Here is a 27,712-nt window from a genome sequence, read left to right as displayed (position 1 = left end):
ACTTTTCCTTGATCCCTTCCAGCGGCGCCTTCTCCTCTAAAATAACCCCATAAACGGCCGATACTACCCACTTCTCCAGTCCCCCTGTCGTCACCACCTCTTCCAGCAATGTGGAAGCCGGCTCTACTGGAAAGCTCTGTAGCTCCTTTCTGGCACAGTCTTGAACCTGCATGTATCTAAATATTTCCCCCTGCTCCAGCCCATACTTCGCTCCCAGCTCCTTCAATCCCACAAACCGACCACCAAGAAATAAATCTTTTAGTGCCCTGATTCCTTTCTCCTCCCATCTCCGAAAATTTCCATCCCACTTCCCTGGCTCAAATCTATGGTTCCCCCGAATCGGCATTTCCCTTGACCCTGCCCCCAATCTGAAGTGATGGCGAAACTGCCTCCAAATTCTCAACAAAGCTATTACTACCGGAGTCTCTGAGTATCTCCCCGGGGCCTTCGGGAGTGGCACTGTCGCTGGCGCCTTCAATCCCGACCCCCTACCCAAATGCTCCTCCATTCTGATCCATTGGGAGTCAACCCCTCTGATCCAGCTCCATACCGTCTCCACATTCGCTGCTTAGTAATAATACATCAGGTTCTGAAGACCCAAACCCCCTGCCTGCCTTCCTCTCTGTACTAGCACCTTTCTAATACTGGCCACCTTCTCTCCCCATATGAACGAGCTACTTGAAGAGTTCTATAAGAGGTTATGTAGGTCAGAGCCACCGAGAGAGAAGCGAGAGATGAGTTCCTGGACTGGTTGGAGTACCCACGGTTAGGTGAAGAGTATAGAGCAGACTTGGAGGGGCTTGTAAGGTAACAGGAGGTGAAGGAGGCGATTGGGAGGATACAGGCAGGGAAGGTGGCAGGAACTGACGGGTTCACAGTGGAATTCTATAGAAATTTAAGAATAAGTTGGCGCCGCTGATGGTGGAAATATTCAATGGGCAGGGGCGTCTTGCCGCAGAAGATGGGGCTGGCTTTGATTTTGTTGCTGCTAAAGAAGGATAAGGACCCGATGGAGTGTGGGTTGTATCGGTCCATATCCCTATTTAATGTAGATGTCAAAATATTGGCAAAGGTTTTGGCGGCAAGGTTGGAGGGGTGTCTCCCGAACGTGGTAGGAGAGGATCAGATGGGGTTCGTGAAGGGAAGGCAGCTGTTTTCAAACATGAGGAGGTTGCCGAATGTTATCCTGTCTCCAGCATATGGAAAGGAACAGAGCTGGTGGTGTCACTGGGCGAAGAGAAGGCGTTTGATCGGGTAGAGTAGGGTTATTTGATGGCAGTATTGGAAAGATTTGGAATTGGGCTGAGGTTCGTGGTGTGGGTGTGGCTGTCGTACAAAGAGCCGATGGCGAGCATTTGCATTAATATGAATTTGAGGTACTTTGCTCTGCACCTGGATACAAGACAAGGGTGTACATGTCTCCCCTGTTCTTTACACTGGCTACAGAGCCTTAGGCCACTGCATTAAGGGGCTTGGAGTTGTGGAAGGGGATAGTGAATGGGGGGGGGGGGGGGGGGGGGGGGGGCAGTGGGGGTAGTAGAGCATAGGGTGTCCTTATACATCGATGATCTGTTATTGTACATTTCAGAACACAGCACGTCGATGGGGAGTATAATAGAGCTACTTCAAAGATTTGGGATGTTCTTGGGGTATAAATTGAACTAGGGTCCCGGCTGGGAGGGGCGAAGGTGGGGGGACTGCCATTTTGTCTGGAGGCGATCCACTTTAGGTCCTTGGGGGTTCAGGTTGCTCAGGACTGGGGTGGGCTCCGAAGGTATAATTTTACTAGTTTGATGGGGAAGGTGAAGGCTGATTTGACAAGGTGGGACAACCACCCTTTGTCGTTGGCAGGCCGGGTGCAGGCAGTTAAAATGAATGTGTTACCGCAATTTTTGTTCCTATTCCAGTGCCTGCCAGCTTTTTACCAAAATCCTTCTTCAAGGGGGTGGACAAATTGATCACCTTGTTTATTTAGGGAGGGGGAAGGTGGCCAGGATTAGGAGGGTGGTCTTGCAGTGATGGCGACAGGCGGGGGGGGGGGGGGGGGGGGGGGGGAAGCCTCGGCCTCCCAAACCTACTGCATGATTATTGGGCGGTGAATGTGGAGAAGGTGCTGGGCTGGACCAAGGAGGGGGAGGCCCGATGGGTTAAGATGGAGGGGCTTGTATAGGGGGTCTGGGACGCCGGCGCTGGCAACGGCGCCACTCCCGGTGGCTCTGGGAAAATACTCGGTGAGTCTGGTGGCAGCCACTTTGAAGATCTGGAGGCAGTTTAGGCAACACTTTAAGCTGGGTGCTAGGTCAGGGGGATGCCAATTATGAGGAATCATGGGCGGGATTCTCCGATCCCCCGCCGGGTCCGAGAATCGCCGTGGGTCGGCGTGAATCCCACCCCCATCGTCCTCCGGATTCTCCGACTCTCCAAAAGTCGGCGAGGTGTGAATCGCACCACCCCGCTTCGGAGAATGGCGGGGACCGGCGTGATTCAATGGGTCCCGGGGTTGCCCAAATTCTCCCGGTCGGCTGGGCCGAAGTCCCGCTGACGTGACCACGGGTTACGCCGGCATAAATTAAACCACCTTATATAACGGCGTCAACCAGTGCTGATGGTTGACGCCGGACAGCGTGGAGGTAGGTCACGGCGTGGGGTGGCCGCAGGAGAAGTGACGGCGTGGCCGCAGTCTGGGTGGGGGAGGGTGGGGTGTGGTGGGGGGGGGGGGTGACGGGGGGTAAGAGGGGGGAGTGAGGGAGGCCTCCTGTTGCCTTATCCCACGGCACATGTGCCAACGCAAAAGTGGACCGACTCAGCACCCTCCATGAGGACCTCTGCCACCCAGGGGTCACTCGATTCTTCCATTTCATCAAGACCCGCAACCTTCCCTACTCCATTGAGGTCAGGACCGCTACCAGGAACTGCCAAATCTGCGTGGAGTGCAAGCCGCACTTCTACAGGCCAGAGAAAGCGCACCTGATAAAGGCTTCCCGTCCCTTTGAACGCCTCAGTATGGCCTTCAAAGGGCCCCTCCCGTCCACCGACCGCAACACGTATTTCCTGAACGTGATTGACGAGTATTCCCGGTTCCCATTCGCCATCCCAAGCCCCTACATGACCGCAGCCACCGTCATAAAAGCCCTCTACAGTATCGTTACACTGTTCGGTTTCCCCACCTACATACACAGCGATAAGGGGTCCTTCTTTATGAGCGACGAACTGTGTCAATTCCTGCTCAGTAAGGGCATTGCCTCGAGAAGGACAACCAGTTACAACCCCCGGGGAAACGGGCAGGTAGAGAGGGAGAACGGAACGGTCTGGAAGACCATCCTACTGGCCCTACGGTCCAGGAACCTCCCAGTCTCCCGCTGGCAGGTCCTTCCTGATGCTCTCCACTCCATTCGATCACTGCTCTGTACCACGACCAACGAAACACCTCTCGAACGTCTCCTTGTCTTCCCTAGGAAGTCCTCCTCCGGGACCTCACTCCCAACCTGGCTGGCAGCTCTTGGACCCATCCTGCTCCGCAAACATGCGCGGACCCACAGGTCGGACCCATTGGTCGAGAGGGTCCACCTCCTTCACGCTAACCCTCAGTACGCCTATGTGGCGTACCCCGACAGCTGACAGGATACGGTCTCCCTACGGGATCTGGCGCCCGCTGGATCCCCACCCACACCCCCACCACCAACCCCACCCTTCCTCCCACCGGTGCACCCCACAGCCACCCCTTCCCAGGTGGATCGGTCCTCCCACTGGTCCCATCTCGGGGTGATGAAGCTGCTGAAGAAACCGAAGCCACGCTCCCGGAGTCACGGATGCCCGAGCCGGCACCTGCATCACCAACGAAACTGCGTCGATCGCAAAGAACGACCAGGGCCCCCGATCGACTAATTGCTTCATTTTGAATGTAAATACTGTAAATAGTTGCCACATATAAAAAGGCAAAACACTGTACCAATGTATACTGGGACAACCATAACCTCAACCACTGTACAACGCGAGACCACCACCCCCACCGGACTCTTTTTTTAACAGGGGGTGAATGTGGTCGTTGGTATTAGGGTTATTACGGTACCCAGATTGATGCTGTAAGACCATTGGTGTTGGAGGTACCCGAGACAACAAGTTCATAGGTGAAGCCTGCCTGCTGGTTCCGCCCAGTAAGGGCAAGTATAAAAGCCTGTGTCTCCCAAGCAGCTGCATTCTGTACCTGTGCTGCTGGGGGAAACATCTAGTGCAATAAAGCTTTCAATTGTCGTCCAATCTCACTTCTGGAGTCATTGATCGAGCATCAGGCGGCAGATGTTTGCTTGGGCCAGGATGCCGTCCGACCTCCAGGCCCCTCTGCTGCTCCTACCTCCATCTGCTGTACCGGTACGGCTGTGTTGTGCGCACCAGTGTGTGTACCAGAAGCCTCATCGCTAAAGTGCCCAACCGAGGTGAGTGTCTCTGCGATGGTGGAGGGTGTTGGGGATAGCAGTGGTGTTGTGTTGTCAGCATTGTCTGACCCAGAATCCATGGACCCCTGGGGTGGCAGTTCGTGTCCACCCATCCGCTGTGTGTCACTTTCCTGTCTTTCGGTGTCATGTGTGTCGGTGTCCGGTGTAGGGGTGTCCTGGATAGTGGTATCCCGGGTAGGGCTGTCCTGGATAGTGGTGTACCGGGTCGGGCTGTGCTGGGCAGGGGAGTCCTGGGTAGGGCTGTCCTGGATAGTGGTGGCCTGACTGGTGGTGTCCTGGGTAGGGCTGTCCTGGGTAAGACTATCCTGGGTTGTGGTGTCCTGGGTAGGGCTGTCCTGGCCCAGCTGCGATGGGGGCATGTGACTGCCCCACTCGTCGCTGGGTGTCACACGTCTGCGTCGCTGCACTCGCACGAGAAGGGGGCATCATCTCCGTATTGCTTCTGGCCTGTCCTGGTCTCGTGGCCGCCCTGGGGCATCGCATGCCGGAGGGTCTGGGCCTGTACCTGTCTCTTGGCCGCCCTGGGGTGTCCTGCGAGCGGTTGGCATCCGCGGAGACGGGTGCCTTGACGTTTGGTCCTGCAATACACAATACAGCATGCATGGCTAGACACACAGGCGGTGATCGGCAAAAATGGGTGATGGGGGGATATTGGGGAGGGGGGACATGGAGGAGGGGGGACATGGGGGAGGGGGAATATGGGGGGAATGGATACGGGCTGTGGGGTCTCACTTGGTGGTGCGCACCCGACCTCTGCATCAGCAACTTCCCCGTCCTTTGGTTCACCTGCCAGTTCCAGGAACTCTCCTCATGAACGCTGAGTGATCTCTCATCAGCTGTGCGCCCTCCGGTCCTCTCACGCTCCGTTGTTGTGTGCGCACTTCTCCTGTGGGGGGTGGGGGGTGGGAGAGAGTGGGTGGGTGGCAGCGATAAAGGGCAAGTGTTAGGCAGGGATATACATGCAGGCTAGCGGTTGTGCGTATATTGGCATAGGTACGCAGCACATTAGGGTTAGGGTTGGTTCACCTGGGGGTGTGCTGCACATTTGGGGGGGGGGGGGGGGGACTCACCCTGGCTGCCCTGACGAGGTCATTCACCTTGTGGCATTGTGCACCTATCCTTGGTGTTACAGCCACAGCGCTGACAGCCTCTGCAACCTACCTCCACAGGCACCGGCTGAGGCATGGGGAAACCCTGCGGCCGTGTCTGGGGTACAGGGCCTCCCTCCTCTGCTCTACTGCGTCCAGGAGTGCCTTGATGTCGCGCTCCTGGAACCTCGGGGCTGCGCGGCGGGCGGCCATCTTGTTGGATCTCCGGGATGGGGGGGGGCGCGTCTTTTGTGCTGTGACGCTGCCTGGCGTCAATGACGCCGTCCGTCCGTGGCGGGTGGCACCATTGTGAATGGCACCACGCCGCTACTAGCCCATTCCGGGCCGGAGAATTTACGCCGTTTGGGGCGCCCCGACGCCACAGTGACCCGCACCATTTTTGGTGCCGGATCCCGACCATCGCGCCGATTATCGGAGAATCCCGTCCCATGGGTTTGAGCCGGGGAGGATGGATACAGGTTTTCAGAGATGGGACAAGAGGAGGGAGCAAGGGAATGAAGGACTTGTTTCTTAGGGGACGATTCGCGAGCTGTTTTCTTTTCTTTTTTATATTGTTGAGGTTGTTTTATTTCTGTTTCTCTTTTACGTGGCAAAAATGATGAAAATATGGAAAAATATTTTTTTTAATAAAGTGGAAGCCTTCAAATCGTCCGTTGGGCCCCACACTGGATAATGTGGCGGACGCGGGACAAATTTGGGCCCATCTGGATTCAACTTCGGATGCGCCACGCTGTGACTGGTAAAGAATCCATGAAATGGAGGGAAGCAATGATCTCATCGGCTGGCACTGGCATCGGTAGTCTGGTTGGGAGGGGAAGGCAGCTCATTGCGTCTGTGTGGAGAATCTTCGCCTCTGCCCAATCCTCCGGCAAATGATCATATGCGGCCAGCAATAGGGTCCAACGCTGGATGCGAGCGGACGCAATGGGGAAAATCATCTGATCCTCTTTGAACAAAGCCAGCAACGGCTTATAGTCCGTCAAAACCATGAGGGTATGCCCATATTTGTGTAATTTCCTTACACTGAAAACGACAGCCAAACCCTCCTTTTCGATCTGGGCAGTTTTATTCGGCATCCACGAATGCCCTGGACGTGAATGCGATGGGCCGCTCTGACCCATTAGCCAGGCAGTGAGAAGAGGATACCCTCAACCCCATAAGGCGACTCCTCGCAGGTCAAGGTGAATGGCTTGGGAGAGTCAAAATGGATTAACAGCTGGGGGGAATGATAGCTGTTGCCGCACTTCGGAAATAGCTGCTTTCTGGGGTTGGGCCCATCCCCACGGTTGGCCCTTCTCAAAAGCTGGTGGAATGGGGATCAACAGAATGGCCAGGTTTCGAATGAACTTCCTGTAGTAGTTGACCAGGCCCAGGAAGAAACGGAGTTCTGTTGGCCTGCCTGGTATGGGGGCCTGTCGAATGAAAATGAAAATGAGAAAATGAAAATCGCTTATTGTCACGAGTAGGCTTCAATGAAGTTACTGTGAAAAGCCCCTAGTCGCCACATTCCGGCGCCTGTCCGGGGAGGCTGGTACGGGAATCGAACCGTGCTACTGGCCTGCTTGGTCCGCTTTAAAAGCCAGCGATTTAGCCTGGTGAGCTAAACCAGCCCCTCCGGGGCTGGCCCTTACCTGGTCCTCAACGAGGTGCAGGTTGATGGAACCATCAATTCACCAGACACGTGTTTCCGATATGAATCTAGGCTTTAATCAACTTACTTCAGAGCCAGCCTGTTACCTGTTGATGAACTCTCTGTGAACTGCAGGCTGACTCTGGACAAGGGTATTTATACAGCAGCACTAGGGGGAGGAGTCATGGGTGGAGCCAAGGGTGAAGCCCTGTACAAGCTCCTGAGCATTCCCAGAGCTACTCCCCCTAGTGGTCGGGTAACGCTACTGCACTTACAATATACAGTGTGAATTTACCATGTTATATTCACCACATTCACCCCCTGCAAAAAAATCAAGTCCGGCGGGGGTGGTGGTTTACAAAGTCAGTCTGTCCGGTGGTCGAACTGTCCGCAGTGATCTGCGGAGCACCGGGGTTGCAGCCTCTTGCGGTGGCTGGATGGGTGTTGTGTGCTGGGGTATGATGGCGGACTCCAGGGAGGGTTGTATCCGAGCTTCATACTCTCCTGGTTCGACCGGGGACTGGCCGGCGTGGGTGCGTGGAACTGGTGGAGCGAGCTAGTGGGCGCGAGGGGGAGGCAGCATGGGGTGTAGGGTGAGGGGTCCTTCTGTGGGGGTCGAGGGGGCGCTGGATCCGGCGGGTGCCAGATCCCGGAGGGATACAGCGTCCTGACGGCCATCAGGGAACTCGATGAATGCGTACTGGGGGTTGGAGTGGAGCAGGCGCACCTTCTCAACAAGGGGGTCAGATTTGTGCGCCCTGACGTGTTTCCTCAGAAGTACGCGGCCCGGTGTTCGCAGCCATGCCGGAAGTGAGAACCCTGTGGTAGTGCCCCTGGAAAAAATGAAGAGCCTCTCGTGAGGGGTCTGATTGGTTGCTGTGCACAAAAGGGACCTAATAGCGTGGAGCGCGTCTGGGAGGACTTCCTGCCACTGGGAGACTTGGAGCTTTCTAGACCGGAGGGTCAGTATGACGGTCTTCCAGACCGTCGCGTTCTCCCTCTCCACCTGCCCGCTCCCCCTGGGGTTGTAGCTGGTAGTCCTGCACTTGTCGAGCAGGTACTGACGCAGCTTGTCGCTCATGAAGGATGAACCCCGGTCGCTGTGTATGTAGCTGGGGAAACCAAACAGGGTGAAGATGCTATGCAGGGCCCTAATGACTGTGTGGAAGGTCATGTCGGGGCACAGGATAGCGAATGGGAAACGGGAGAACTCATCTATGACGTTTAGAAAGTAAACGTTCTTGTTAGTTGAGGGGAGTGGCCATTTGAAATCAATCGCAAGGCATTCAAAGGGCCTAGAAGCCTTGACCAGGTGGGCCCTGTCTGGTCTATAGAAGTGCGGTTTGCACTCCGCACAGATCGGGCAGTCCCTGGTGACCGCTTTTACCTCCTCGTTGGAGAAAGGCAGGTTTCGGGCTCTGATGTAGTGGGCGAGCCGGGTGACAGAGGTCATTGTGGATGACTTTCAATCGGTCAATCTGCGCGCTGGCGCATGTCCAGCGGGATAGGGCATCCGGAGGCTCGTTGATCTTCCCGGGTCGATACTTAATGTCGTAATTGTAGGTGGAGAGTTCGATCCTCCACCTCAGAATTTTGTCGTTTTTAATTTTGCCCCTTTGCGTGTTGTCAAACATGAAGGCAACCGATCTTTGGTCGGTGATGAGGATGAACCTCCTACCTGCGAGGTAGTGCCTCCAGTAACGAATAGCCTCCACAATGGCTTGTGCTTCTTTCTCGACTGAGGAGTGTCGGAGTTCTGAAGCGGAGAGGGTATGGGAGAAAAATGCGACTGGTCTCCCTGCCTGATTTAATGTGGCTGCTAGAGCTACCTCTTTGGCATCGCTCTAAACCTGGAATGGAGTGGATTCATCCACCGCCCGCATGACCGCCTTGGCGATGTCCTCCTTGATGCCATCGAAGGCCTGGTGTGCCTCGGGTGACAGGGGAAATCGTGTGGCCCTAAAGAGTGGGCGGGCTTCGTCCGCATATTGAGGGACCCACTGGGCGTAGTAGGAGAAGAAGCCCAAGCACCGTTTGAGGGCCTTGGGGCAATGGGGGAGGGGGAGTTCATACGGCCCGGGTCTGGGCCCAGGACTCCGTTTTCCACGACATAGCCGAGGATGGCCAGTCTGTTTGTGCGGAAAACGCATTGCTCCTTGTTATAAGTGAGATTCAGTTTCTGTGCCGTCTGGAGAAAACGGTGGAGGTTGGCGTTGTGGTCCTGCTGGTCATAGCCGCAGATGGTGACATTGTCCAAGTACAGAAACGTGGCCCGCAGCCCGTACTGGTCCACCATTCGGTCATTGCTCGTTGGAACACCGAGACCCCATTAGTGACGCCGAAAGGGATCTGGAGGAAATGGAAGAGGCGGCCATCGGCCTCGAATGCCGTGTAGTGGAGGTCCTCCGGGCGGATTGGGAGCTGGTGGTATGCAGACTTCAGATCCACCGTGGAAAAGAGCCGGTACTGGGCGATCTGGTTTACCATGTCTGCAATCCTGGGGAGAGGATACGCGTCGAGGAGCGTAAATCTATTTTTGGTCTGACTATAGTCGGCAACCATGCGGAATTTTTCCCCGGTCTTAACGACCACCACCTGAACTCTCCAGGGACTGTTGCTGGCCTCTATAATCCCATCACTGAGAAGCCTTCGGACCTCTGTTCTGATAAAGACCCTATCCTGCAGGCTGTACAGTCTGCTAGGAGTGCCTACGGGTTTACAGTCCTTTGTGAGATTGGCGAAGAGAGGAGGGGGGGGGGATTCGCAGCGTAGCGAGGCTGCAGGTAGTGAGTGGGGGCAGTGGCCCGCCGAAGCTGATGGTGAGGCTCTTAAGGTTACATTGGAAGTCTAGTCCCAATAATAGTGGCACGCAGAGTTCAGGCAAAACGTAGAGTTTAAATTTTGAGTAGCTAGCGCCTCTGATTGTGAGTGTCGCGGCGGTGTGTCCCTGGATCTGGACCGAATGGGAGCCTGAAGCGAGCGAGATAGTTTGCCGCGCGGGGAAAACGGGGAGCGAACAGCATCTTACCAGGTCTGGATGTATGAAGCTCTCAGTGCTCCCAGAGTCGAAGAGGCATTTTGTACCCGTTGATTTGGACCTCTGCCATCGAATTTCACAGATGCATCGGGCGTGATTGGTCCAGAGCGACTGCGCTGAGTTGCGGGTAGTCGGTGGCTCGATCAGCTGTGCTGGAGTGGTCCCGTGATGATTGCCCTCTGAGTTCGTAGTCGTACTCTTCCGATGAGTTTTCCGAGTGTAGAGATGCCGGTCGGGCCCGTGGATCGCACGTGGCAGGCGGCGAGGAAGATGGCGTCCAAGATGGCAGCCCCCATGAGTCGCACGTGGCCGGCCGCGTGGTGGAAATTTTCCAAGATGGTGGCCCCCATGGATCGCACGTGGCGGGAGGGGGCGGAGTCGGGGCATAGGCCACAGCGTTTCGGGCCCCGCGGGCCTGGGGAGCGATTAATTTGTGCCGCTGGGGATGTGGAAGCTGGGGCCCTTTTAGCTAGGCACACTCTTGCGTAGTGGCCTTTCTGCCCACAGCTGCTGCAGGTCACGTTGCGGGCCGGGCAGTGCTGCCGCGGGTGATGGTTCTGGCCGCAGAAATGGCAGGCTGGAGCAGCATAGTGGCTGGCTGGGGCAGCATGGTGGCTGGGCGGCCGCGTAGCACAGTCGCTGGTCGGGGGCCCATGATTGGGTCGCGGGGAACGAGTTAAGACTGCGGAAGGAGACCTCCATCGTGGTTGCAGCTTCCACAGTCGCTTCTAAGTCTTGGGCCCCCTTTTCCAGCAGGCGTTGGCGTACATTAGACCTGAGGCCCGCTACAAAAACATTGCGTACAGCAAGTTCTCTGTGATCAGCCGCGGTAACCGCTTGATAATTACAGTCATTTGACAAGTTATTGAGTTCCCTTAAAAATTCGGCGAGTGATTCTGTAGGCCGCTGGCGGCGAGTCGTGAACACATGGCGTGCGTAAACTTCGTTAATAGGCCTTACATAAATTTTATCGAGAACTGCTAGCGCTGCAGTATGTGAACCGGCCGAGTTTAGTTGCGTGGAGGTTCTGTGGCTCACCCTCGCGTGCAGTAGACTTAGCTTCTGTTCCTCTGTTGTTTCGGCTGTGCTCGCTTCTGCCAGGTGGGCCTTAAAACACCGCATCCAGTGGGAGAAGATTTCTTTAGCCTCTGCATTCTGCGGGTCGAGTTCCAGGCGTCCAGGCGTGAGGGCCGAGTCCATGATCGATCTTTACTGTTCTTAAGTTGATTAAATTGATGGAACTATCAATTCACCAGACACGTTTCCGATATGAATGTAGGCTTTAATCAACTTACTTCAGAGCCAGCCTATTACCTGTTGATGAACTCTCTGTGAACTGCAGGCTGACTCTGGACAAGGGTATTTATACAGCAGCACTAGGGGGAGGAGTCGTGGGCGGAGTCAAGGGTGAAGCCCTGTACAAGCTCCTGAGCATTCCCAGAGCTACTCCCCCTAGTGGTCAGGTAATGCTACTGCGCTTACAATATACAGTGTGAATTTACCATGTTATATTCACCATACAGGTCATGGCGGTCCACATGCTAGCTGAGGTACGTTACCTTGGCCAGGTTGAAGCTGCATTTTTCCTGCCAGAGGTGGACACCGGTTTCCTGGAATCGCTGTACAACTTGACCCAAGTTCTGTAAATGTTGCTGGTCAGACGAGCCCATGCTTAGGACATCTTCATGGTAAACTGCGACCTGGGGTAAACTATGCATGACATTCTGCATAAGCTGCTGAAAGATGGCACATGCCGAGGAGACCCAAAGGCAAGTGGGTGCACTCATACAAGCCTCGGTGCGTGTTGACCGTCACAAAACACTGAGTTGGGGTCCAAGACCAACTAGAGGGCCCCACCCCATTACCGGCCAAGTTCGTATTCTTGGAGGTCACAAGGAATCGATTGGCCCACACCCCTTGGCTTCCATGGGGGTCATAACAGGAGTCATCCCAAATTCACAAAGAATAGCCCCAGAATTTTCCTTCATTCCCTCACTTTGAAGACTGACAAGGAGGCTATTTTGGGGTGTGCTCAGGGGTGGCGGGAAGGTGGTGGGGGTTCACCCTATTTTACATGCCTCCCCTCCATAACCTTGCCTGACGGGATATGTGAAATTCAGTCCATGGTTTGATATACTGAAATGAATTTAATATTTCAATTTCTGCTCAACTTCAAAACTAAATAGACTTTGCTTATTATCATACAACGATCCTAATGGAATTCCGAAATACTAATGCTCGATAAATTCTCTCAAAAGTGTTCATCACGGGCAGCATGGTGGCTGCTCCCTCATGGTGCCGAGGTACCAGGTTCGATCCCGGCTCTAGGTCACTGTCCGTGTGGAGTTTGCACATTCTCCCCATGTTTGCGTGGGTTTTGCCCCTACACCCCAAAGATGTGTAGGATAGGTGAATTGAGCACGCTAAATTGCCCCTTAATTGTAAAAAATTAATTGGGTACTTTAAATAAAAAAAAGTGTTCATCACAGGGACATATCCTTTAAAAAGTTTAGGAAACATGTGACAGAAATTTTTGACCACAATGTTTTATTTCATCATAGAATTACCCCAAATATACTTCACACATTTTATAAACAAAGTAGTACCAACAAATAATGAAATGTTGAGTGCAATGGATTATTGGCATGCAATTCAATATATTAAAAGGCTAACTGAATTAAGTTAATTAATACTTCCATGAATAATAAACAATGTTTAATAATTTCAGAGCACTCTTCAATTTTTTCTCCTTCTCTTTGTAATCTTCTCTTGAAGCACAGCAGAATCACATGCAGTCTGTCAAGAAATGGAGAAAGAACATGAGAGCTTTTTTTTGTAATTATCACAATGTGTAGAATATGAACATAGAAACTCTACAGTTCAGAAGGAGGCCATTTGGCTCATTGAGTCTGCGCTGACCCTCTGAAAGAGCATCTTACCTGGGCACATGCCCCCACTCTATCCCCATAACCCAACTAACCTTTTGGACACTAAGGGGCAATTTAGCATGACCAATCCATCTAATGTGTACATCTTTGGAATGTGGGAGGAAACCGGAGCGCCTGGAGGAAATCCACGCAGATACGGGGACAGCGTACAAACTCCACAGTCACGAAGACTGGAATTGAACCTGGGTCCCTCGTGTTATGAGATAGCAGTGCTAACCACTGTGCCACGCATTTGTTAGTGAAACCCATTCTTCCTGTTAACTAACATGGAATTCATATTATTTCTGTCACAACATGGACCATTAATAAAAACTTATGTCAAAAGATGTTGGACCCAAATTTATTTTTTGACATCAAAACAGTGCATTCTTGGTGGATAGATAGATATTGAGTCAGAGATCAATTATACCTTTCACTGGCATGGCAAGATTTCCTGTGAATTTTAGGACTGAATGTATTAAAATGCAAATAAGGGAATTGTACCATAGAAATTATGAGCAGGAGGAGGCCATTTGGCCCTACGAGCCTGCTCCACCATTCATTACGATCATACAACTCATGGGGCCTGATCCCACCTTCCCCCTTATATTCTTTGATCCATTTCGCCCTCACATACTATACCTAACTGCTTCTTAATAACATACAGGATGGGATTGTCCGTCAGCCGACACCAAAATCGTGGCCGGCACTGGGTTAATGCCAAATTGCAATTCTCCGTTGCTCCGCTCACCGGAACTCCTCAGTGTCGCGAGAGTTCGGGACACCATTTTTAAATGGCAGCCCGATCTCTGGAGCCTCCAATGTGACCACTGCCCCATCCTCCCCAAACCACAACTGACTATGAGGGTGTCCGCAGGGCAGCCCCCCAGGGCAGGCAGCCCCCCCCCCAGGGCAGGGAGTCCCCCAGGCCCCCCACCAAACGACCACGGAGAGCAGCCCCGGCCTGATCGCGCTGCGCGAAAAATGCCAGAATGGCACCTTAATAGTGCCAACCTGGTACTTTAGCAGTGCCCTGGCCAGCTGTCAGTGTCATCTGGACAGTTTGGCAGTGCCAGGATGCCAGGCTGGCAGTGCGAGAGTGCCAGGCTGGAACCACCTTGCCCAGACAACAAGCACCTGGAGGCCTCTGATCCCCTGGGAGACCTGCACAAGTCCATTCCGTCTGGCCCCTGTTTGTGACCAGTACTGAACGGCACTTGCGCGAGGGCTCCAAGGCGAAGGAGATAGATCCCAATACCTCGGGTACCTCGGGATACTGCAAATTAGAGTGAGACTAGTTGACTCGTTCTAATATGCTGATTTGCCAAAAACGGGCGGGATTCACATCGCAACGTCTCATGAGATCGTGTTAGATCTAGTGAGGTAGCTGGGTAGATCCGGGATTGGGGTCCCCACGCTTTTATCGGCCACATTGTGCTGTGGCACACTGCTTTTCAGGCACAACGTGGCCATTTGATCGCTGCCAATGATTAAGTGTGGCTGAATACCAGTCTGGATCGCACCCAAACACGTGGTGGGAATCACACCACCAAACCCACCCATAATACTTGGGGTGTGGTTTTACGGCCACGTCATGTTTGAGAAAGAGAGGGGCGGGGGCCATTAGATTGCGGGAGAGGCCAAAACCGAGAACCGTGATTGGTGCTGATTGGTTTGTGATCTAACCGGCCCACTCCTGTTGCCGAAATAAGGATCCTGCCGTTGAGTGGCAAGAAACCAATAATCACCACTTAAAGGTAATCTCTATACAATAAACAGGAATGAACCCCTATCTAAGGCCTCCCATGATCTAACCACCATCCCAGCAAGTGGAAACGGGTGCGCCGATTAGTACACTTTTTTAAAAACGTGAAGTTGGTGGAATGGCTGCTGTGGGGATCCAAGGAGGTGCGTAGCCACCTTCTCACCCGGGCATTGAGCCAGGGAGTATTGGGGTTGCTCGGGAGGGGGGTGGCCTCAGTTGAGGGGGTTGACTGCCATCGTTTGGGGGAATCGCCAAGGGATGAGTAGGGGATGGTAGTGGGTCCCATGTCATCCCCGGATCGTGTGTACCCATAATGGGGGCAACCCCACCCCCCTGCTTGTCTGTCCCACCGACCACCATAACTCCCACTCGCTGTGGAGGCCTGTATCTGTGCGGCTGAAGGCTACTGCTAATAAGGAATTGCCAATCATAGGTAAGTCAGCACTTCACAGCTCCCAAGTGGATTCCCGTGGATAGGTGTGCCAGGAAGCATGTGGGAGTTGTTGCCTAGCATACCAATCAGATTGTGATGCCTAGCCACTGTGCCTGAACACTGCAGGAAACAACACCATGGACACAGGAGCGAACATCCGAACACCCAGGGGCTGGGCCCCAGCATCGGGGACATCTCCATGACGAGCGGGTAGGTGTGTGCACCGGGGAGAGGACCAGCCCCCGGTTTAAGTAACGTTATGTGCGGGCGTCTGGGGTACAGTACAGGGCCTTGTGTCCGGTGACCAGGGACCTCCGCTGCTGCTTGGGGTGCGAGGGCAGAGCGTATCAGATGGCATAAGATGTGGGGGGGGGGGGGGGGGGATGGCAAAATGGAGGGTCCTGCGGTGGAAGATACCACTGATTGTCAGTCTCTCACTCTCTACAATTCCTTACAGATATTACATGGGATTGATGATATCATGGACCTATTGCTGGCAGGCCAGGCGCCGGAGAAGGTGAGGACAGCAGCATCAACAGAGGCACGAGGTGGCGCCCATGTGCAGGGTACCTCCCCGCACCCTGAGGACTCGGCCGCCTATCAGGCCAGGGAGGTACCCAGAGTGGAGGCTGGTGACAGCCCAAGGTATACAGGTGTCGCTGCTCCTTTGAACAGATGATGGACAGCGTGTGCTGCAGGAGGCTACACCTCAACAAGGGGACGGTGTGGCACATATGACATAAACTCGCGGAATTGGTGCCAAATGGAGGAGGAGGATACCCGCTCCAGGTGGCCGTCAAATTCACCACAGCCCTGAACGTCTACACCTCAGTATTATTTTAGGGCTCAAGTGGGGGCTTATGTGGCATGTTACAAGCTACAACCCACAGGTGCATCCATGAAGTCACAGATGCCCTGTTTGCACGGACAGCAAATTATATAAACTTTTGATATAGACCAGGCCCAACAAGGTGCCTTGCAACAGGATTCTCTGCCATCAACCGGATGCCCCAAGGAGTAACTGATGGCATGTATGTCACCTTGCGCTCACTGGGCCATCAGAGAGTACCCTACATCAACAGGAAGGGGATGAAGAACTTGTCGTATGCGGAACGTTTGAGGACTCTGGGTCTGTACTTGTTGGATTTTCGACGGATGAGGGGGAATATTATTGAAACTTACAAGATACTGCGAGGCCTGGATAGAGTGGACGTGGAGAGGATGTTTCTACTTGTAGGAAAAACTAGAACCAGTAGACACAATCTCAGACTAAAGGGACGATCCTTTAAAACAGAGATGAGGAGGAATTTCTTCAGCCAGAGGGTGGCGAATCTGTAGAACTCTTTGCCACAGAAGGTTGTGGAGGCCAATTCACTGAGTGTCTTTAAGACAGAAATAGTTAAGGTTCTTGATTAATAAGGGGATCAGGGGTTATGGGGAGAAGGCAGGAGAATGGGGATGGGAAAATATCAACCATGATTGAATGGCGGAGCAGACTCGATGTGCCAAGTGGCCTAATTCTGCTCCTATATCTTATGGGTTCCAATCCCTGAACATCCAGCTCGTGTGCGACCCCATATGAAGGTATGCACGTGTGTGCACACTTGCCAGGGTGTGTGCACGACAGCTACATCTTGGGGCAGACGGACATCCCCACCTTCTTCGAGGACCACCCCAGATGGCTGGTTGGCTCTTGGAGGATAAGGGCAACCTGCTAAGGACCTAGCTAATACTGCCAGTGTGGAGGCCGGTGACCGATGCGGAGACCCGATACAACGAGGCTCATGTGGCCACTCGAGCTGAAATTGAGTGGTGCATCAGATTGCTGAAAATGTGCTTCCGATGCCTCGAATGCTCTGGTGGTGCACTGCAGTACACCCCCCAGAGGGCCGCCCGCTTCATGGTGGTCTGCCGAGGCCTCCACAACCTGGCACAGCAGTGGGGGCGGCGTACTGGAGGTGGAGAAACATGTGGCCACCTCCAAGCAGGAGGACGAGGAGGTGCTGGACCTGGAGAGGCTGGAAGATGAGCACAGGGCCAGCCGGAGGATGGAGGATAGGCGCCAACGGCGAGGGTCTGGCAGGCCTGGAGAAGCCCTCATCCTTGCCTGCCTCACATAGGACGTGGTTTTGTACGTCATCTTCCCCCCCCAGCCCCTTCCGCCGCCCCCGGAGAAGAGAGAGAGATCCAGGACCACTATGCTTAGGTAACTGGGGCAGGGATTTCTGGTTGGTCCGCGTTGCTGAAGAAAAGGCCAGAGATGCTGGGCTGGATTCTCCGTTCCTGAGTCTTATGGCAACGGAGGATCTGTGGAGTTCCACGTTAGAAAAACTGGTGCCAAACCCGCACTGATTCCGCTACCGGTGAGGGGTTAGCACCGGGTGGAATACCAGCACAAAACACGGAAAATGGTGCGGGAATCGCCGGGTCCTTGATGGACACTCGCAGGGCTGACAAGCTGCAGTCGCGCTTAAACTATTCCCCCCCCCCCCCCCCCCAACGGCCCACACACACGCACAGTGATTGCGGCCGAAAAGATGGGGACAAGTTGTGCTGGAGTGCCCATACAGCTCATGGGTCGGCTGGAGCCACAGGGGGGTGCCCCGGGGGAGGGGGTCACCTATCGACCCAGGGCACCATGTTTATAGTGGGCTGTCAGCAGCATGTGCAGTCGCATGGCTGCCCTGCCGGCTGCGGTAAGTGCTCTGTGCCTGTCCACACCAACTCCATAGCCCACCTCCTGCTCACTCCCCACTACTCCCCCCGGCCCTGGCAGAAACTCCTAGACCAGTGGCACAACTGTCGGCGACGTATGGTAGTGCTGGACACTGTCCGTATGCCCTCTCTCCTGGTTCATCATTGTTGAGAGCACACGTGGACCGCACCATCGGGAACTCGGCCCATCGGAGGCGGAGCATCACCGGTGGGCCCACTAATGAGATGTGGCATGGTTTCAACTACACGTGGCGTGCGTTGGAATTGCGCCATTTTTGAGGAGGCGGAGCATTGCGATTTGGCGTGAAACCGGCACCTGCGTGATTTCGGTGTCGGGAGCTATTCTCCGCCTGATTGCATGCCCTGATTTCGGTGTCGGCTAAAGGAGAATCCCGCCCGCTATGTTTCATTGGTGCAACTTTTTTTAATGCTGTATGTGTCCTCAACTGCCCCTAGCCCCTGATGGTGCCGGCCCACCTCACCCCCCTCATGCTCTCTGTGATCCTCAACCTGCTTAGCCTTCCGTGTTCCGTGCTTGACCGCTGCATCTTGGTATGCCCCCAGAAAGCATATCAGAGATGGAGGTAGCCTGCTGCTTACCATCTCCCTTGGCCTTAAATGCCCCTGGTGGGCGTCCTCTGGGGGCCCTGGGTCCCACTTGCCGATGGCACATGCCTTGCTGTGCCACCCTGTTCCAAGCGCTGACTCCAAGACGTGCCATTGTCAGATTGGTGGAACTAGGGGGTGTTGATGGTGGCTGTCGCCACTCTGCAGGGTGGTTCCAGGTTGGCATCCAGCGCCCCTACTCTCGCTTGGTGCCCATCGAGCCCTAGCGGTCACCTTAGGATGGAGGGGCAGCTGGATTGAACCTTGGCTGCCCCTGCGTCATCTGGCTCTGACAGCCTTGATGGCTCCCCAATGTCAGCAGCATGGGGTGGGGCTTTCTGGCCATGTCCACCCGGCGGCCAAAGAACCCCGCCCGAGGTCAATGGAGTTCTCAATTGTCCGCGGCTCGCCTGTGGCTTTCTTGTGGTGTGGAAGAATCCAGCCCATGGTGTCGATGCCCTTGGCGATGCTCCTCAGTGACTGAGACATGCTCTGGAGCGACCTGGCAATGCCCACCTGTGACTTAAAATATGCTCTGCAGCCCTTCGAAAGGACCATCTGGGATTGGGACATGTCCCCCAGCGAGTCGGACATGCTGTTGAGGCTCTCAGCCATGGCCGAAACTGCCTGAGCCACGCCTTGGACACCTTCACTCATGTTGCTGTTGCCACCTGAGCAGTGTTGGCCTTAATGCCACGCACTGCCGGCACTATCTCCTATGCCTGTCGCCTCTGGGACTCCTCCAATCGGCTACTGGAGAGTCGCTGACAGCTCCCTCTGAATATCACGGCCATATCCTATCAACAACATGAGTTCTGGGTGTTGCTCTTTTAATAATGAGGCTTTATTTATAGTATGATGTTATATCGCATCAGAGTCCTCAATAATATTGCTCTTTATGATATGATGTTATGCCCCAACAGCGTCACCAATACTGTGGGTATTTCTATTTCTCTTACTGAACCACAAGGCTTTCCTGTATATCGGTCAAATGACCACACAACCAGTTAGTCAATTCAAAAGATGGTTTATTTACATACACAAGGATTACTTCGACATGCAAACACAATACCTACTACGAGTTAAACTACACCTATTAGCTACAATAACCTATACTTAACTTCAGGGCGACCGGCAATGTGCAAGTGGATAAGGCCTTTATCTTGATCTCACGTTGCTGGTTTGAAGAAGTGGCTGTGTCTCTGCTCGGCTCATCCGTCAGGTCACGATAATTGGTCTTGAACTTGGCTGGCTGTTCCTGCTACAGTTGGCTGGCACGGGCCGGATTCAAAAAAAGCTGGCACTGGCCGGATCCAAAAGAGGCAGAACACATGGCTGTGTCCCCTTTTATCCCTCTGGGATTTTGCGCTCTTTGGGTGGTCCTTGATCTTGGACCCAATGGTTCGTCGGGGCTCTGACCACTGCCTTCGATTTCAGCCAATAAAGGGGCAGGTGCCTTGGTGGCTGGGCGGTTTCTTAGCGATCATTAACCTTGGCAGTTGGGCTCTCTGAGTAAAGGGAGTGGCGCTGATCAGTCTGTGCTGTTTCTTGATTGGAGTCCTATTGTTCTGGGGAATGGGCCATTAAAATGCAAACGAGCGGGGGTTTTGATCAGGTCTAGCTACCTGCGTTTCAGATACCCATAAGCTCTGTATCTGTCTGAGTCCTGGTTTGGCCATAATTTCCATTGTCCTTTGCAGGTGGCCATCTCGGATGGCTACATGGGTAAACCTGGTCCAGAGGCTCAGCATCTGATCTTCGACTGCTGTCTTGCCTGGAAATTGCTGTCTCCACCTGATGTGCATCAGCAACTGTGTGGTGCTCACCTAAATGTGCCCCAGAAACCTGACCACGACTGTCGCCCACCGGGTGTGTGTCTCTGCGCTGGTGGAGGGTGTGAATGACAGCTGTACCGCGATATGGTGGTCTCCTCGGAGCTCCCCTCCGAGATATTCTCATATGAGTTTTGGGGGGGGGGCACCGTCGGATGGAGACCCCTGTGGGATAATGGACATGTGGTTAGTGGGTGGGATGAGTCATTCTGTATGGCATTAACAACTCACGTGTGACAGGTCATCTGGGTGGCAGCCAGTTGTTCCTCACCTATGCGCTGCACGCCAACTTCTATGTCGGTGACTGATCTGTCCTCGGCAACCCACGCAACCTCCGTTCCCCTTCGGGGGTGAGGGCTCTGATGTTCGACACCCAGTCAATTGCCTGGGCCTTCTCTCGTCTGTTGTGGGCCAACTTCTCCTGTGGGTGACAAAGGGGGCATCATGAGACGCATGCTTCGTTCATCGCAGGGTGAGGTCCTCCTGGTGAAATTCCCCGAGCTGACGGTCACTAACATTTTCCTCCCAGACGATACTGGCTGCCCTGTGACTGACCCACTGAGCCTCTCGGAGGAACAGGGCATCCTGTCTGGGCTCGACTGTGTCGAACAATCTGGCCAGCATCCTCGAATCGTGGGGCACGGCTGCGAGATGTGTGGGGTTTGTTCTGCAGGATCCGTATAAGTGCTGCTCCCCTTTGTTTGCGGGGAGCTGGTGGGCGCAGTCCTGGCAAATCAGCTGATGGAACGATCATTTGGAGTGCGAAGCCTGTGGGACCTCATTAAGTGGACCAATTAATGTTTGATACCAGTGACGGTCTATCCAGGTTGTGTGTCAGGAAGTTCATGGCAGTTCCCACTCGCTACCACACTTAGAAACATTTCCATTAAATTGCGTCCTTAGTCATTTTCTGGGAGAATCGCGCCCAGCATGTCAAAACAAGATGCTAAAATAAATTCACTTCTGAAAAATCTGTATTTAAAAATCTCCAGATTCTATTTTAGGAACTCCTCACCTCTGCCTTGAACAGAACTGATCCTGAAAGCCTGTGGATCTCATGGAACTCAGTGAAGTTTTACAGAGTGCAGCATCAATCTAAATCCAGGAAACGCAGAGCTGCTTTGCTACTGGCTTCAACTCTGACATATCCAAATAAGGCCAGTGGTGACTGGGCCGATGAATAACATAAAAGCTTCAGAATAGCAAGGGAAGTCGGGGGTACCATTTAAAGGCAAAAAAAACAGCTTCTACCATATGCTATTTCTGCATGCTATGTGCTGAAATAGCGAGGAATGAGTATTTCCCTAGTTTTATGTGAACATTTTCAGATATAACCACTAAAACAAGATAGAAAAAGCAGAAATATTGATAAAGATTTTTCACTCACGTGATCAAGTTCAGAGATTGATTTTTTGGCTCGAACAGCTTTTATGGCCGGTGTAGTGCTCAACTTCTGAGGTTCTTCATTTACTTTGCCATTATCCTGCAAGTTGTTCCTTTGTACCTAACAGTGAAAGCCCATTATATATATACTTACGGATTTTAACAATATTGGCAATAACCATTAGCAAATGCAACTCACAACAGGCATCAAAATATTGCACAGTTGAAATCATAGGGTAAAGTTTTCTTTCAAGAACACTACAATTGGATTTGTTCCTGGTCTTAAATAATTTTCTGTTATTGTAACAATTATAATTGAAAGAGCAAACTGCAGTTGTTAAAACATTGTTCACACTGCAGGCATTGTGAAATTTTAATCCTCAATACATACCTCTTAATTGTTAAGAACCCCGCTGATTATCTGCGAGAGTGTCTAAAAACCCACAAAGGATAACTTGAAACATTGGTTCTTAGTAGTGTATATTTGTTTGGAATAATGTGAGGAACAATGTAAAGCCCAGTGAGAAAACTAGTCCAGGCATTGTGTAAACAATTAATAAAGAATATTTATTAAAGTAATAGAAAGAAAAAAACACACAAGACTAATAGCCTTTTTTAAATGAATAACTAAACACACCATTTTATCTGAAGTTACTACCTCTTCTTCCAAAAATATACCCATGTTCCTTGAACTCACTAAGACCCCAGGAGGGATTTTCTGCAGGGCGAAGGCTAAATCCAGAAAGGCAATTGGGCAGAGATTCAGTCTTGATGCCAAAATCGTGGTGGCCACCGGGTTCACGTCAAATCATAATTCTTCGGTGCATCGACAGCGGTGCCAATGCGTTCCACTCCACACGTATAGTAAATGCCGTTCGCATATCACAAGCGTGCCTGACCCAGTATCCTCTGGGGCCACTGCAATCCTCCGCCTCCACTGGGGGAATACCCGACCACAGGTTTCACATGTGCTTTTAAAAATTTGGAAACAGGCGCCATGGCTAAATGAGGGAGACAGCGGAGGTAGGACATGCAGGGATGTGACCGTGGGCTACCAGTCCTGACACTGGTTGGGGGGCCCTACCAGGGCTGGGGGGGGGGCAACAGGGGATGACCAGGAAGGGGTCGTGGGGCCGGGGTGACCTCCTATGGTACTGGGGTGTCCAGGAATCGACTGCCATTGCCTTGGCCTGCAAGGTAGCCATTTTGCAACACACCTACTGACCGCCCACCGTGGCCCGTGGTTCTGCAGTGACACCGACCGTATGTGTGCTCCCTCCTCCAACCCGCCAGTCCCGCAATCCACTCCACCACCCCCTGCGCCCCAGCCAAAACCCTACACCATACCACCGCCCCAACCTGCCGCCAATGGGGCATCACGGGGTCCACCCAAGGGCAAGGCCCATATTTGTCCCTACAGGGGGGTGCCAGACGTGGGCCGTGAAGCCTACCACTGGCAAGGGCAGTGCCAGCCAATGGTACACCTGACAGCAGGGGCAGGCGCCAGGGCCAGTGGCTCCCACCGTGCCGGGCATCAATGGGGGCAGGGGTACGGGGATGGCGACATGCGGGGTCTGCAGTGCCAACCGGGGTCATGTAGGCCGTAGCTAACATGTCGGCCGTACACCCCTGAAGATAATGTGTATTGGAATTCAACCAGCAATGGGGACCTTCCTCCTAGTTCCCCTGAGTGGATGCACTGAGGCTGTACAGGCTGGAGCTGCTCAAGGAGGACCAAGCAGCAGCGGAGCCTGCACCAGAGGAGGCAGCCAGTGAGGATGGAGAGCCGCCCACCCAACAGGACGAGGAGGAGGCACGAAGGAGGAGACTCATGAGGTCTCACGTGTACCGGCAGTGCTTGTCATTCAAGGACCTGCCAGATTAGGAATGCCATTGAAGACTCCGGCTGAGCAGGGGGAGAGTGCGACATATCTGCCAGGTCATGGCGCACGTGGCACCGTGGGGGAATGAGGGAGGACACCCACTCCTGGTGGCCATCAAGGTGATGGTTTCCCAGAACCTCTACGCAACGGGGTCCTTCCCAGAGAGGGGATAGTCTGGAATCTCACAAAGCTCGGTGCGTATTTGCATCTGCGCCGTCATGGAGGTCCTATATGTTTGGTCACCACATTACATCAATTTCAATGTGGACCGAGCCCACCAGGATGCCCAGACAACGGGGTTCGCCACCATCACTGAGATGCCACGGATCCAGGGGGTGATCGATGGGATGCATGTCAACCTACGAGCACCTGCAGATGACAGGAATCACCAAGCGAAAGGGGTTCCACTCGATGAACGTGCAGTTAGCGCGACCATGAGATGCGCATCATGCACGTCTGCGTCTGATACCTGAGCAGTGTGCACAACGCCTTCATCCTGGCACACTTGACGCCTTCATCAAGGCAAGGCACCCCCAGACAGGGGTTATCAATGGTGGGCAATGAGTGGGGTGTCCACTGCAGGCGTGGCTGATCTTGCCTATCTGGAAGCCACAGACCAATGCTACAACGACGATCAGGCTGCGACTAGGGGTGTTATCAAGCAGTATTTCGGTATCCTGAAGATGCAGCTCAGGTGGCTGCACCACATTGGTGGAGGTCTCCAGTATGGCATTAGGAGAATCTCTCACATTATGGCCTACTGCGTCCTCCACATTACGCAGCAGAGGGGCTATGCTGAAGGAGGGAGAAGAATGCCAGTCCTTGTCCGACGAGGAGGATGCAGGGGAGGGTGGGGATGGGCAGGACATGGGGCCCAGGCAGGCATGGGAGTCTGAACAACGTGTGTACCAGGGTCGACCCCCCCGGGATGCTCTAATCGTCTCCAGGTTCATCGACTAGGAGGACTGGCCAGGAGCATGGACATCCTATCACCCCCTCCCCGGCCAGCTACCCTCTCCCGTGAACATCCTCCCTTTGCAACCCCCTCCGTGATCCCTACCTGTGTCACAATGGGGTGCGGACCATGAGATGGAGGATGATGACAGCCCGTTCCAGGATGGGCTCTGGTGCTCCGCATCGTTTGACAACGTCTGACTCCTGCCCACGGTAGCAATTTCCTCCATCCACCTGGGTGATTCCTGCATGCGAGCTGACCATTCCATCACATGGTCTAATCGAATCCCTGAGGTAGCGGGGGTTGGGACATGTGGTGAATTCATACTGCATTGTAATTCACACTGTATTGCAGTGCGTTGTATTATGTCCTTGTGGGCTCTGTATGTGAGCCGTTGCGCGGCTCTGCCCATAGGGGGAGATGAGGAGTTTGTACTGGGCTTCATCCTTGGCTCCGCCCATGGCTCCTCCCACTAACCGGAAGTATAAAGTGGTGCAGCCGTAAGCCTGCTCTCAGTTCCTCTGGTTGCAGGCTGGCTCAGTTGTAAGACTATTAAAACCACAGTTTACTTCCAATCGTGTGTCGAGTGAATTGATGGTCACATCAATTTAATAGTCTTAGAAAATGTGAAGAAAACTACTATGGAATCAGCCCTCAAACCTAACCGACTAGAACTCGACCCGCAGGCTGCAGAGGCGAAGGAAATCTTCCTACACTGGCTCCGATGTTTCAAGGCCTACCTGGCTGAATCAAGCACTTCCGAGACTACAGAGGAGCAGAAACTCAGACTACTGCACGCAAGGGTGAGCCATCGTATCTCGACGCAACTTAATTGTACCACCTCATATACTTTTTTAAAAAATAATTTTTATTGGAATTTTTTACAGAAAATATAACAAACAATGAAAATCAACAATCTAACCCCATAATAACTATAACACCCCCAAGACCGTATCAATGCTTGTATCACCCCCCTCCCACCCCCAGTAAACAAGAAAACTTAAAAATAAATTTAAATTAAATAAACAAACATAGTCATCGTCCCACCTTCCTTCCTTCCCCCCTCCCCTTCCTTCCTTCCTTCCTCCCGCCCCCCCTTCCCCCCGGGTTGCTGCTGCTGCTGACCCCGTACCCTATTGTTGAGCCAGAAAGTCGAGGAAAGGTTGCCACCGCCAAAAGAACCCTTGTACCGACCCTCTCAGGGCGAATTTGACCTTCTCTAGCTTAATAAAACCCGCCATGTCGTTGATCCAGGTCTCCACGCTTGGGAGTCTCGCATCCTTCCACTGTAGCAAGATCCTCCGCCGGGCTACTAGGGATGCAAAGGCCAGCACACCAGCCTCTTTCGCCTCCTGCACTCCCGACTCCACCCCAACCCCAAAAATCGCGAGTCCCCAGCCTGGCTTGACCCTGGATCCTACCACCCTCGACACCGTCCTCGCAACCCACTTCCAGAATTGCTCCAGTGCCGGGCACGCCCAGAACATATGGGCATGGTTCGTTGGACTCCCCAAACACCTGACACACCTGTCTTCGCCCCCAAAGAACTTACTCATCCTAGACCCTGACATGTGGGGCCGGTGCAGCACCTTGAATTGGATGAGGCTACGCCGCGCACATGAGGAGGAAGAGTTAACCCTCTCCAGGGCATCAGCCCATGTCCCATCTTCGATCCGTTCCCCCAGTTCTCCCTCCCACTTAGCTTTCAGCTCCTCTACTGACGCCTCCTCTGCTTCCTGCATTACCTTGTAGATATCAGATACCTTCCCCTCCCCAACCCAGACCCCCGAAAGCACCCTGTCACTCACCCCCCCTCGCGGGAAGCGAAGGGAATCCCTCTACCTGCCGCCTAGCAAACGCCTTTATCTGCAGATACCTGAACATGTTTCCCGGGGAGCCCAAATTTCTCCTCCAACTCCCCCAGGCTCGCAAACCTTCCATCAATGAACAGGTCCCTCAGCTGTCTGATGCCCGCTCTGTGCCAACACTGGAACCCCCCCATCAATGTTCCCCGGGACGAACCGATGGTTCCCCCTTAACGGAGCCTCCATCGAGCCCCCCACTTCTCCCCTATGTCGCCTCCACTGCCCCCAAATCTTGAGGGTAGCCGCCACCACCGGACTCATGGTATACCTCGTAGGAGGGAGCGGCCACGGCGCCGTTACCAGGGCCCCCAGGCTTTTATCTCCACAGGACGCCCTCTTCATCCGTTTCCATGCTGCCCCCTCCCCCTCCATCACCCACTTGCGCACCATCGACACATTGGCCGCCCAATAATACCCCGAGAGATTGGGTAACGCCAGCCCCCCACCATCTCTACCCCGCTCCAAGAAGACCCTATTCACCCTCGGGGTCCCATGCGCCCACACAAAGCTCATGATGCTGCTAGTCACCCTCCTAAAAAAGGCCCTAGGGATAAAGATGGGCAAACCCTGAAAAAGGAACAAGAACCTCGGGAGAACTGTCATTTTGACGGACTGCACTCTTACCCGCCAGCGATAGCGGCACCATGTCCCACCTTTTAAATTCCTCCCCCATCTGCTCCACCAGCCTAGTAAAATTAAGCTTATGGAGAGTCCCCCAACTCCTGGCCACCTGCACCCCCAGGTATCTGAAACTCTTCACTGCCCTCTTAAATGTGAGCCTCCCAATTCCCTCCTCCTAATCACCCGGGTGTACTACAAATACCTCACTCTTGCCTAAATTTAACTTATAGCCCGAGAAGCTCCCAAACTCCGCCAACAGCTCCATCACCTCCGGCATTCCCCCTTCTGGGTCCGCCACATACAACAGCAGGTCGTCCGCATACAGCGATACCCGATGTTCCTCCCCACCCCGCACCAGACCGTTCCACCTCCCTGACTCCCTCAACGCCATAGCCAGAGGTTCAATCGCCAGTGCAAAGAGCAAGGGGGACAGGGGGCACCCCTGCCTGGTCCCACGGTGGAGCCTGAAGTACTCCGATCTCCTTCCATTGGTAACT

The 27,712-nt window shown here is 53.6% G+C and overlaps 1 protein-coding gene across 9 annotated transcripts in view; it reads right to left on the bottom strand.

Moving 5' to 3' along the window:
• Window positions 1–12,760: 12,760 nt before the first annotated feature.
• LOC119964531 (HORMA domain-containing protein 1-like) overlaps window positions 12,761–27,712 on the bottom strand; it is a 108,192-nt gene continuing 93,240 nt past the window's right edge. For 8 of the 9 annotated variants that reach the window (XM_038794147.1, XM_038794145.1, XM_038794150.1 and 5 more), the window contains 2 exons: window positions 21,896–22,012; window positions 12,931–13,026 (listed from right to left, as the gene is read on the bottom strand). In XM_038794147.1, the coding sequence (XP_038650075.1) occupies window positions 12,967–13,026; window positions 21,896–22,012 (177 nt within the window). In that variant the 3' untranslated portion in view covers window positions 12,931–12,966. Of the gene's footprint in view, window positions 13,027–21,895; window positions 22,013–27,712 lie in introns of all 9 variants that reach the window. The other variant, XM_038794149.1, reaches the window with a different exon arrangement.

This window comes from Scyliorhinus canicula, chromosome 4 (genome assembly GCF_902713615.1).
Source record: "Scyliorhinus canicula chromosome 4, sScyCan1.1, whole genome shotgun sequence".
NCBI classification, from domain to species: domain Eukaryota; kingdom Metazoa; phylum Chordata; class Chondrichthyes; order Carcharhiniformes; family Scyliorhinidae; genus Scyliorhinus; species Scyliorhinus canicula.
Note: the sequence above shows the minus strand (reverse complement) of the source record. Positions and strands in the feature narration are given on the sequence as shown.